Source organism: Tamandua tetradactyla, chromosome 7 (genome assembly GCF_023851605.1).
Source record: "Tamandua tetradactyla isolate mTamTet1 chromosome 7, mTamTet1.pri, whole genome shotgun sequence".
NCBI lineage: Eukaryota > Metazoa > Chordata > Mammalia > Pilosa > Myrmecophagidae > Tamandua > Tamandua tetradactyla.
Genome location: NC_135333.1, coordinates 98,890,635 through 98,904,238, shown reverse-complemented (window position 1 = coordinate 98,904,238; position 13,604 = coordinate 98,890,635). Strand labels below are relative to the sequence as shown.

At 33.5% G+C, this 13,604-nt stretch overlaps 1 protein-coding gene across 2 annotated transcripts in view; it reads left to right on the top strand.

The window, feature by feature from the left end:
* Positions 1-7,890, top strand: part of ABCD2 (ATP binding cassette subfamily D member 2) — a 72,587-nt gene extending 64,697 nt beyond the window's left edge. Inside the window, exons 10-11 of one of the 2 annotated variants that reach the window (XM_077170523.1) lie at positions 1,230-1,355; positions 6,993-7,890. In XM_077170523.1, the coding sequence (XP_077026638.1) occupies positions 1,230-1,355; positions 6,993-7,212 (346 nt within the window). In that variant the 3' untranslated portion in view covers positions 7,213-7,890. Of the gene's footprint in view, positions 1-1,229; positions 1,356-3,623; positions 3,789-6,992 lie in introns of those variants that run through there. The other variant, XM_077170524.1, reaches the window with a different exon arrangement.
* The last annotated feature ends 5,714 nt before the right edge of the window (positions 7,891-13,604 follow it).

Below are 13,604 nucleotides of genomic sequence, written 5' to 3'. Positions count from 1 at the left end.
CGTAAATCAGAACAGCAACCAAAAGCCAACCAGCAAAGCTAATTCCATTGATGTTGTCATGGGGCTCATGCAGTGCTCTTTTAGTTCTTTGCATGGAGTGTGGTTATTAAAATCAAATGGGGTATTAAAGTTGCCATTGACTCAAGTATCTTTTAATTTTCACTATAAAGCCTGGAATAGGTAACAGGATTCTATTAATAAGCAAATTTACCCTGGAAACGCAGCTTACAGTATTAAGTAATTATTTATGCTGAATGAGAAATGATTGCTAATATCATTTTTCCCTTTTCTTTGTCATTCATTTATAAAAATCAAAAAATCTTCATGGAGGAAATTGTCCTGGTAAATATTTGAGACTGCTCTAAAGCCTGAAATAAGCAGTAAACCTTTGGTCCCATTAACAAAGCTAAGTCATGTTGCTAAGTACCAAATGCATACCTAAACTGCAGATAAGCTTAGTTGAAGAATGGGAAAGAGAAAAAGAAAGACAAGAGCCAGAGGTCATGAAGAAAAAAGAAAGGATAGGGAAAAGAAAATGACAGAGTGTCTCTGATAGTAAACACATATTTCCAGAGTAAAAAACGAGCCAGAAAAAAAAATTACCAGCAAAAATATATTCACAAAAAGAAATATATATTCTTTTTCCTAAGAATTTGATTCTGAAACATATATCTGTATTACAAGGTTAAATACCTACTTCCAATTCAGTAAGATTAGTACACTCACTCTTGCAGAGTCCTGTAGCAATGAAATTCCATTAATAGTGCTTAGGAAATCACATTGTTGATAAAATAATCTTCTCATTAAATCTTTGCTAACACGGATGTGGCCTGTTTGATAATTAGGTACGTAATATATTTTTCATGTAATTAGTCAGAACCTTGTCACAAGGATGAACCTGCCTTCTGCGGGAAAATGCACTCAGTGGCCTGCCCATTTTTCCTTTGCCTCACATTTATGATTCGCCCATCTACATAACAATAAAGCTCATCTTATTGTGAACAGGTATCAGAAAATCTATTCAGCTATTTAAATTTAAGAAATATATGTTATTCTAATCCAAAAGAAGATGGCCACTTTTTTACTTTATCACTTTTCACTTTAATAATGACATGTTCTCCTTTGCTTCTTTAAAGGTGTTAACATTGCCACTCACATTGTCAAAAAAAAAAAAGATGTATCATTCAAACAGGAAAACCATTACATATTTGCATTTTATTTTTTTCAAGGCCAAAATATGCATTGCTGGATGAATGTACCAGTGCTGTCAGCATTGATGTTGAAGGAAAGATATTTCAGGCTGCGAAAGGGGCTGGAATTTCCTTACTGTCTATAACACACAGGCCTTCTCTTTGGTAAGTGTTTCCAATGAATGCTACCTAATTTTCAGTAGATGATTCTTTTGTGTTTCTTAAAGAATAACCACTAAACCTTTTGCTATAGAGCATAGGGCATCATATCTGTTTTCTATCTGTATTTATTTTAAGTTGCACAGTAATAGTTTAGATATCCCAAAACCTAATATCATAAAATTAACATTATATTAAAATTATCATCACTTTTCAGTGATTTTTTAAAAACTGAAAATATTCAGGATAACAAATCCATAGCAACTACTGAGAAAGAATGTATTTGTATATATTTGCCTCATTCTTTTAGTCCTTTCTCTGAAATCCAAGAAAAAGAAATGCTATAACTTGATATTCCTCCAAATGATTAAGTTAAAGAACAGAAAAAAGTTTTTTTAATTTCATTTTTAGAGAAAATAAACCAAAATATTTGATAAATAATAACCCATATAATCTAATGGGATTTCCCCTTTTGAAATACGATTGTACTATTTTTTACCATCCCTATACGTATTCTATCAATGCATCATCACAGTGCCTCATAATTCACATTTAGCACCTATTCTGTTCCAAGCTCATCTTATTTAAGCTTCACAACAACCCATTGGGGTATAGGTAGTCTAATCATGCACATTTTACAGATGAAGAAACTGAGAACTAGAAAAGTTAGAAAAACTAAATGACTTCTCATGATCACACACTCTGTACTATGGCATACTGCTCTACTTACATTAAAAGCTCAAAATGTAACTCATTAAAAACTATTTAAACTTTTCTTTCACATTACATTCCACTTTTTCTACTTTCACATTTTATTTCATCAATAAGGTCTAGTTTTCTTTTGGAATATTAGTAACCATAATTGACCTTACTTGCTTTGCCTTTTTATTTCCCAAGGAACTGGCAGAACACCTTTCTCTTTGGCTGCAACATTTAGCTGGTGACTGATAAATTCCATGTGTAAAGTTTTCATGATGCACATGACTTCAAACTTAGACTAGATTGCAAATTTTAAGTTATTCCCTGAAGCCTTTCTAGACCTTTCACCTTATGAAGATTGTTTTATAATTGTAGGAAAACTATGTATTCAGTTCAGTTCTTGTTGTTCAGAATATTTTTTACTCTTCTTGAATTACACTTCTGAAAAGATAATAATCTATTCTCACATTCCATTGCAAATTCAAATTTTTCAGGATTCAGTTCCCTCAGATAGTTGACCTATAAATAGAGTATTTCACAAAGTGACACTTCCCATGGAACTCTATGGTTTATCTCTGTTAAGAATTAAGTGTCATCTGGCGTGATAGGACCCTGATTTGCTAATCTCTCCAGAGGCAGTCTGGATCTAGCTCAGGATGAGTTAGGGTCCATATGATTGTGATTCTTCTGACTCTTCCCTGAAGGAGACCAACAGAACCCTAGATTTTTAAAATAATTATGACATTTGCCTGTAAATCCTCTTAATCAGAGGTGCCAGAGAAATCTGTCATTGAACATATGCCAGAAGAATTCTTGAGCCCTTCCGGGAGTGGACCAGTAATTTCCAGACATGCTCCCTAATTGACGACATGTTGAGTATTAGAAAAATGGAGTTATCTTTTAGTCCTGGAGTTTTTCTGACTTCTCTCAATAGATTTATTTTGCTATCCTGTCATTCGGTTCCTTAATCAAGTAACGTAAAAAGAAACATTTTAAACCTATTAAGCCATTGTTTCCTCAATTGATGGGATAATTTTTAAGCAACTAATAAAATCTGTGGCTATTACATCTTTAAACATAAAAAAGAAAAAAGCACATTTTCATTGCAGCTACCCATAGTATATTTCTCCATAAACCTAAAAATCATGTTATTTCTGCCTTGTGAATTAATTTAGCCATTTGGGGTTGTGGAAACCAACATTTCTGATTATTATTTTTCCCTCAATCAATTTTTTTTCCCTGAAAACATTTCAGAAATTTGAAGACAGGTGTTGCATTTTCCCCATAATAAAAATAATAAGTAATCATTGGTTGTAAAGATTAAAATCAATACCAGTATCTAAAGAGTTAAAAAAAAATGTAGAAGCTTATTAAGTTATTTGACTCTTAGAATTATAGCTTACTAGTTGCCATTTTCCTATGCATTATCTGATTTATGAAGTTAATTGACAGCAAATTATCTCCAGTAAGCCTCAGCTAAAATAGCGTTTTTTGTTAAGCTGCTATTAAGCTCTGAAATATTATTCTAGCTCATAAAATACTCATAGTATATCATAACACTCCTTTGGATTACAGGGCATGAAACACCAACGCAGTTTCTCCTTCTCAGATAGAAATCAAATAATGTTGTTAGACCAGAGTGATGAACCAAACTTCATTGTACATTGAAGGTGGAACCTGCCCAGTATATCAACTACCACATTCTAAATTGCTCCTGGTTAAAGATCCAGTGCCAAGAAAGCCAAGGAAAAGTTGTAAATGAAATAAATAAAACTTTTTACCTTTATTTTTCCTTCTCTATGTACAACCAGTTTCTCCATTACTTTTGTTTTAGCTTCCTTATTTTAATAGTACTATATTTACTTTTTTCCCCCTTGACAAAGAAATGCATTGCTTTCAACTTAATTTAGGGAGGGTCTTATCTTGGGCAGGTCAAATTTTTGGAAGTCTCATGAACTTAAACATAATTAGATACTCAAAAGTATAAGGAAAAGATAATGAATGTCTTTTGCATGTTATCAAACACATGAACTTCACCGTTCAGTTTGACAGTGTTTTTACTCTTTTAGATGTAGTTTAACCAAGCTTATTTTTATTTATTTATTTATTTTAAACATAACAACATACAAACACGAACATTCTTACCATATGATCATTCCATTCTTGGTATATAATCAATAATATAATCAATAACTCACAATATCATCACATAGTTGTATATTCATCACCATGATCACTTCTTAAAACATATGCATCAATCCAAAAAAGATTAAAAAGAAAAAAGAAAAAACTTCATACATACCATACCCCCCACCCCTCCCCCTCACCAATCACCAGCATTTCAATCTAAATTTATTTTAACATTTGCTCCCCCTTTTATACACCTTTATTCCATATGCTTTACTCGTCTGTTGATAAGGTAGATAAAAGGAGACACAAGATTTTCACAATCACACGGTCACATTGTGAAAGCTATGTTATTATACAGTTGTTCTAGTTTGCTAGCTGCTAGAATGCAATATACCAGAAAAGGAATGGCTTTTAACAAGGGGAATTTAATGAGTTGCTAGTTTACAGATCTAAGGCCGAGAAAATGTCCCAATTAAAACAAGTCTATAGAAATGTCCAATCAAAGGCATCCGGGGAAAGATACCTTGGTTCAAGAAGGCCGATGAAGTTCAGGGTTTCTCTCTCAAGTGAGACGGCACATGGTGAACACAGTCAGGGCTTCTCTCTCGGCTGGAAGGGCACATGGCAAATACAGCATCATCTGCTAGCTTTCTCTCCTGGCTTCCTGTTTCATGAAGCTCCCCGGGAGGCACTTTCCTTCTTCATCTCCAAAGGTTGCTGGCTCGTGGACTCTGCATCGTGGTGCTGCAGCATTCTCTGCTCTCTCTGACTCTCTCTGAGTCTCTCATTCTCTTTTTATAGGACTTCAGAAACTAATCAAGACCCACTCAGATGGGCGGAGACATGTCATCCCCTAATCCAGTTTAACAACCGTTCTTAACTAAATCTCATCAACCAGGGAGATGATCCCATCACAGTCCCAAATACACAGCATTGAATAGAGACTATTCTACCTTTAAGAAATGGGATCCATATTAAAACATGGCTTTTCTTAGGGGGCATACTTCCTTTCAAACCAGCACAACAGTCATCTTCAAGAAACATGGCTTGGAACACAGCTCTGCATTTTCAGGCACTTCCCTCCAGCCTCTCCATTATACCTTAACCTAAAAAGGTGATATCTATATAATGCATAAGAATAACCTCCAGGATAGCCTCTTGACTCTGAAATCTCTCAGCCATTGAGTTGAGAAGGTTTTCTCAATGCCTTGATGCTGAGTCCCAGCTCATTCTAGGATTCCTGTCCCACATTACCAGGAAGGTTCACACCCCTGGGAGTCATGCACCACGTAGAGAGAGGAAGGGCAGTGAGTTTGCTTGTCATGTTGGCTGAGAGAGAGAGAGAGAGAGAGGCCACATCTGAACAACAGAAGAGGTTCTCTGGGGGTGACTCTTAGGCCTAATTTTAAGTAGGCTTAACCTATCCTTTCCCACAATAAATTTTATATGAACAAACCCCAAGATTGAGGGCTTGACCTATTGCTTAATCAAGCTTAATTTTTACAGCCATCTCACCCATTGATGAATGGATAAAGAAAATGTGATATTTCCATATAGTGCAATATTTTTCAGCCATAAAAAGATATAAGGTACTAACAAATGCAACACCATAAATGAACCTTGAAAACACTGTGCTGACTGAAAGAATCCAGTCACAAAAGGCCACATATTATATGATTCCACTGATATGAAATGTCCAGAATAGGCAAATCCATAGAGACAGAAAGTAAATTAGTGGGTACCTAGGACTAGGGGGAGTAGAGAATGGGAAGTGACTATTAATGAGTACAGGCTTTCTTTTGGGAATAAGAAAAATGTCCTGAAATTAAATAGTGATGGTTACAGTAATCACGGAATTGTATACTTTAAAAGATTGAATATTATGTTATGTGAATTATATCTCAATTTTTTTTAAAAGGAGGTATAAGCTGCTAGAATAGGCATACTGATCATAGTAAATAATGCTAGATGAGAGCTAAAGAGGATGAGAGAAGTGAGAAAAACTTTACGACAGAAAAACTGAGGAAACATAAGAACACAGGCCAGTTTGGCATAGTAACAAAATGAAGGTGGTTTAGCTATGCGGAACCAGCTCTGTCAGCTTTGCTCTCTCCACACATTCCCCACACATCAGGGACTGGTGACTGATCTCCGTAGGAAAAGTTAAAACCATCTCTGTACTTCTCTGAAGTCCCTATGGACCTGAGCCATGACAAAAGAGATTATAAAATGGCATGGAAGTTTCCTTAAAAAATTTCTGTCAGAGTTCATTTCTTTTAAGCTTTAAAATTTAAATTATTGAGAAAATTTTACTTATATAGAATAACTTAATCCAAAAAGCTCCTGAGTTATGAATTTCTATTACATGCTATTACATATGAATTATGAATTACTATTACAATTCCTTTATTTTCTTTAGTTTCTTTTTTCTGTAGGATCTTTTTAATTTTCACCTTCTTTCAGCTTTTTTTCCTTACTCCCTTGCTGTGTATGTCTTTTTATTTATTCAGGAGTCATATCTGATTATGAGGGTAAACTGAATAGGTGCCACAGCATTCTTCCTCTACAATTCAGATACATTCAGAATATGGAGTAAATTTAATCAAGTCAATGTGAATTTTCTATAGATTGATTAATAACTTTGAAGTTTAAACTATCACAGTATTTAACCTTTTGAGGGATCCTTGCAAATCAAGTATAAAATAGACACCTTTATTAAAATTTGCCTATGATTATCAATTAGAATGATAAATCTATAATTGAGATGGCTTTTAACAATTGTATTAATGATATCATTTTACTTTAATTTTGCAGGAAATATCATACTCATTTATTACAGTTTGATGGTGAAGGCAGCTGGCGCTTTGAACAATTAGATACTGCTATCCGTTTAACACTGAGTGAAGAAAAACAAAAGCTAGAATCTCAGCTAGCTGGAGTTCCCAAAATGCAGCAGAGACTCAATGAACTATGTAAAATTTTGGGAGAAGACTCAGTGCTGAAAACAATCAAAAATGAAGATGAGACATCCTAATTTGTTTTAAAAGTTAACTTTTAGATGAGGGCCTTAAGGAGATCAGAGACGCTGTTAATTAGCTCATGCATTGTATTAAACTAAGCACAGAGGAAAAAGACAACAAGAAATGTTTTATAACATTTAGCATCAAGGAAGTATACAATCTGACTTTTCAGAAGAAAATAAACAAATGGATTATGTAAAGGTTAGTCATCATGGCTTATATTAATTCTTACTGAAAGCCTAATTCACCTGCCTAACAGGATTTTCTAGGTGAATTCATGATGAATACCAGATTTACTATGTGTAATGTGTATGACATTCTTAACATGGGGGTTATCTTGGGAATATAACAATATAAGAGCAGCATTTGGTACTGATACCAGGTATGTAAAATTAGAAGTTTGAGTAAAATTTCAGTCCATTATGCTTGATATTAGATTTAATAGCTGGAATTAATGTTCATCGTTGCTAATGGCCAACTAAACTTCTACAGAAAACAGCTGACAGTTTGATAAATAAGTTCAATATGAAAAAAAATCGTAATGGCATTCGTTGAAAGAAGCACGGCGATACATGTATAAAATGCCATATTATTTCATTTTAGAGTTTGTGTGCATATATTAATTTTAATGAGACATATATTTGTCAATAAACCCTTATATTTTAAAAAGGAATTGCCAATACAGAAAAGAAGTATCCAAACAGTATTTGTCTCAGCCTATTACTTTACTTGGCAACGGTATCTTTTGCAACTTTTGTCCAAAAATACTCTGCTTGTTTTTGTGCCCAAAGGAGGCAGCCACCACATTTTTTAAAAATTGCAGTGCTGTAATAGAAAATAGGGACTCAAAGTCACAGAAGTAGCAACATACATTGAAATAACACCTTATGATTTACAATCCTCATTTACATTTTCTCATTTAACCCCTGTGACAGTCATTTTTGGCAGATATTACTGTTCCTAGTATGCTTTTGAGAAAATTGTCCCTCAGACTTGTAGCAATCATGTGATTTAGGGGCAGATCCAGGGATCAAACAGGTTTCCTGACTCCTTGATTCAGGGCTGTTTCCACTACCATCCTTTAAAACTACCTGGGCTATAACAGCAACCTCAGTTAGGTGAACGGTTAAAAGAAAATAAACTAGATAATGACAGTGTTTACAAGAAACAAAAATTAAGTGCAAAGTGGAAAGAGCATTAGTCTAGGGTTAAAAATGAGCCAGAGAAGTTAGCAAATCTTTCAGCAACCCAGTACTCATACTCAATACTAATGTACCTCTAAGTTATCAGCCATCAGAAAGACAATTAATTGTGTCTTAGGGTGATTTCAATATGTATTGCATACTATAAGAAAAATCTATAGAATATTCATATGAAATAGATCTTATCAATCAGTGTGACCTGGAGTTTGAAGTACAAAAGCCAGGACTAGCACTTTAATCTCCTGCTGCCTATGCCACCAGGAAAAATTGAAATAAGTTGTTAGTGGTTTAGGATTTTATTTGCATATCTAGACGGAGACAAAGTATATGCTGAGACAATGATTCTTAGATTTTCTTTTGGTAACTGACCTGGAAGCTACTAAAAAATTGATGATTGTTGTAGATCATAACATTTTGACATTTTCAGTTCTGCCATGCTAGCAAGGACATTTTACATTATCAATAAATGTAACCATTTCATGTAAAGGAATGCAATATAAAATCATAATGAGTATGTGTCCAAGGTTTCCTGTTAGTATCTGTTGGCTACTTATTTATTCATTTTGTCAGTTACTACTAGTTCCCATTTTAAAAGTGAGGCAGGTATTAAAGGCTTATGAAAAAAAGTATAGACCCGAAACTTGAACTTGAGAAGTATTATCCATCCATCTTAATTTCTCTATTGGCAGTCGTCTGCTCAGTTTATACAATTACGTTTTATACAATACTGATGTAAAGGGAGAAATCGGAGACAAGGTCTTAAGTTAACTTTTAAAGATAGAAGAAAATGAAAAGTCTTCAATTAAACATGTGCATAGTTTTCAAGCCGTAATTTTCATAACAAAAAGTTCAGGATTTGATATAGTATGTTTTGAGGCTTTTGATCCTTTCGATGAAAATGATGCCAAAACAAATATTAAATGTGTAATTAAACCCTTATTTAGTATATCGTACCAATGAGCTGAAGTAAGATTCATTCTTTATTATATACAGGATCTGGATTATTTAAAATTCTATATTAAAAGCTACACACACTGCAATTTAAATGTTAAGGTTCTAAGGGAAGCATATTTTTCATGTGCTTTTGTGTACCAATTTGTTTTCTGAGTTTTCTTCCAGGTCAAATATCCTCTAACTTCAAGGGGAAAAAATCTGTTATTTGAATTTATATTTATGTACCTTTTAACAGTTTACAAAATCATCCAATAGGTATATCATATTTTACTATTTCTGCAGGTATACCTTAGATGTGGAAAATATTGAGAAACTAAGTAGCCATTTTGGAAAAAAGCAAAAAATAGATAAGGGAAGGAGGAAAAACGATATTTCAATTTTCAAACTACTTTTACTTTTGTTATCTATTTGCACAAACTATCATCCTTTATTCTCTTGGTAAGACAAAGCTATAAGTTTATGGAGCCTGATTTTTGAATGCATATCATTTTTTTGTTGACTCAAACTTGGAAATTAAGCTGCATTATATGAAAATGTTGCATTATATTTCTACAGCATGTAGTGTTATGCCAAGCATGAATCTAAAATAGCGTGTGTTCTTATAAACAGGATAATGTGTAAAAATCCCTTGAGAATAATCTCAAGGAGAATGATTTATCTTGAAACTCAACCCGATCTTACACTTGTTTACAGTTAGAATGGTTTTCCCTTGATAGTAATTTGGTTTTTGTGGCAAACTTTGGTATGCCAGCAAAGGTAGAATTGAAGATGTTAATTTTTTATTTGAGATTTTGTTTCCATGTATAATTTCATATTTGGCAACAGGTTTAGCATATTATAATCTGTTTGGAATAGTTTTTTTATTCCATAAACCTAGAAAAATTTGTTACACCTTAGAACCCAAATCCAGAAAAAGTTACACACTTGTGAAATGTGCAGAAAATGGTAAAGGCTATTAAATAATTGATATAAGAGATGTCTTTGACACAATTACTTTAAGGGCAAAAATTATTCTCATTTAGAAGTGTAAACTACTTTCACACAATCCAGGGTATTTTCAGTCCTGCTGATATACATTCACGTATGTCAAATATGTTTTGGAGTTACACATTTTAATATTTGCCACATAAAAACTTTCAGGTGAATGTATAAAATATTTTTATTAAAAACAAATTCCTTCTTCATTACTGGTGGCTTTCATGATTACCAAGGACAGAGCTGTTTTGTAGTTTTATTGTGAAATTTTCAAAACAACATATCTACTCCTTATAACCTGGGGTTGTGTTAATGAAAGTGAATGGGAAAAAATGTCCTTAATATTAAAAATCACTATGTAGCTAAATTAGAATGTGGCTTTGTGTGAATACATTATAATATATTCTCCATCCAATATACAGTTACTTGAGCTCAATATTCCTTGTGAATTCCTTAATCATGAAGATTTAATTCATGAAGGGAATTACAAATTTTCCCAGTGGTGGAAAATGCCGTATTATTATACTTCAAATGCCTATGTTGGGTAGATGTCTACACATACAAATTGTATGACACACAACCTCATATAGTACTATACACAATAATCACCATAGATGCTTAGATATATACGTTCTTTATTAATTCACTACATGCCTATTAATTAAGTGCTACCTATACCAGTCACTGTACTAGGTTTTAGAAACAAATTAAGACTCCAAAGACCATATGCGGTCCATTGAAAATTAAAATGAACATCTCAGCCAGAGAAAAAGTCAAAAGCTACTGTTTATTATTGACCCAGTAGGCACGAAGGATTGCATATATATTAACTCATTAAATCTTCACAAAACTCTAATAAAAGAAAGTGAGGCACAGAGAGGTTAAGTAGGTCATCCAACCTCACTCAGCTTCCAAGCTGAAATTTTACCCTAACAATATTTGACTACAAAGCCTATGCAACTCCACATGGCCTTTTAATTAGTTGAGGACTTTTTCTGTTACCACTATCTATTTGTTTTTTTCTTTTTGTTTGTTTGTTTGGTTGTTTTTTTGTTTTTGTTTTGTTACCACTGTTTTTAACTCCAGAGTTTTAAGTATTTTTTTAATTAAGTTTTCTGACTAACTAAAATTTATCTTTTTCATCTTGAAAGAGAATTTATATAACAAAAGTTATATTTTTCATTGTTTTTTACACTAAATTATAGAAGTGTTCCTATGTGAAAGGGAGAACAAAAGACAAATTTTCAAATGTTTTGAGGAAGAAATGTCCAAATTAGTTATCATTCATTTATTTAGTAAGCATTTATTGACATGCTCAGGGTGGCAGTTGCTGTGCTAGGGATTCAGTGGCAAACAGACTTGGTCTTAACCTTCATACAGTATTTAATACATCTGTATTAAGCAATTTGACCAAACGTGTTGTGAACCCATATAAAGGCGTAGTTATTTTGCAGTATCTTCTCTACTGTTATATTTCCTGCCTAAGACAATGCTGTGCAACATTTGAGGAGTAAGTATTTTCTGACAGTAGGATTCCCTTGGTTATACATTTATAGACCTCAGAAACCCCTCCAATATTTAAATTACAAGGCTCAATAAAACGAGTTCATAGGACTGTATCTTTCTTCACCAGTAGGTGCTCCCATACATTTAGCATGTTATCTTGAAGCCTGAGATATGTTAGGTTCTTAAATTAAGGTTGTGTAAAATGAGCCAGTATTGTACACTCAAAAGTATCTCTCTCATGTTAATACAAAATGCAGATAACTACAGCAAGAGAGTTTTAAAAAGCAAAAAACAAACAAGAACTACAATATTAGAAAAGTGAATAAACAAGGCTTCCAAAGTTAAACATAGTTTGAATTACATGATCTATCCCAGTACTTGTGACCATATGTAGACCCCAAGGTGAATTAATTGTTTGCCTTATGTGCTTTTGTGTGATTTAATACCTATGAAAAAGATTAGACAGCAATAGTGCAATGAAATATTGCTAATCACTAAATAATATAGATTTGGCTGTATCGTAAATTTATCCATATGAAATAGGGAGTGCCTTATATAATCAATATATTTTACCATATTTAATATATTTTATTTAATATATTTTATATATTGAATATGTTAAACATAATAATTAAAATTGATAGGGGCTAACAAACAAATGTACAAAACTAATTAGTCTCAGGAATCACATAAGATATAGGCAAAAGGGCTCCTGAAGTAGCATCTTATTGAGAAACCAATATAATGGATTTTTTTCAACATACAGATGTTGATAATTACAGGGTGACAAAGACTGACAAAACAAGTGTCAAAGTCCCTTGGTTAGGCTATAGGCCCTTGTGGTTGCACAATATAGGACAAGTTTCCAAGATCTCTCATAGGTGGGATTTAAATAAATGAGATTAATGTAATGTATGCCAAAGCAGATACATGTATTTTCCTGAAACAAAAATATGCCCTTAATAAGGCATACTTATTAAGTCAACCTAAAATGTCACGTTACACACACACACATCCAACCCTGTAGAAGTTTAATCCAAAAATAGTGTTTTGTTTGTTAAATGCTGCCAGAATGCAATATATCAGAAATGGAATGGCTTTTAAAAAGGTAATTTTTTACAGAGTGAAGAATGATATTATCCATATTTTAAAACCTCAACTTCTGGGTGACACCAAAGGGAGAGATGTTTATTTGATGCAAAATTTTTATTTTGAGTAGTACATTTCTTAATTTAACTTGTATGGCCAGTTTAGTTAACACCGTAAGTACATGGAATCTTGAATGGGGCATGAGATTTTGTTGGTTTGTCCTGGTAAGTATAATGTCCCAATATATCCCAGAGTAATTTGGGCAGTGAATAAAGAGGTATTTGCAAAGTCCCCTTGGGGGACTGGTAAGAAAGGAGGAAATATTCAACTTCCTCATTTGGAGAATTTCTGATGTTCCTACAAGCACTGGAGACAACCAAATCGATAGACTGAGCCCTTGATGTTGGGGTTTGCCTGTATGAAACTTATTCCTGCAAGAGATAGGCTAAGCCTACTTACAATTAAGCCTAAGAGTCACTCTCAGAGAACTTCTTTTGTGGCTCAGATGTGGCCTCTCTCTCTAAGCCAACTTGGCAGGTGAACTCACTGTTCTCCCTCCTATACGGTACATGACTCCTAGGAATGTAAATTTCCCTGGCAACGTGGGACAGAAATCCTGGGATGAGCTGTGACCCAGTATCAAGGGACTGAGAAAGACTTATTGGCCAAAAGGGGGAAGA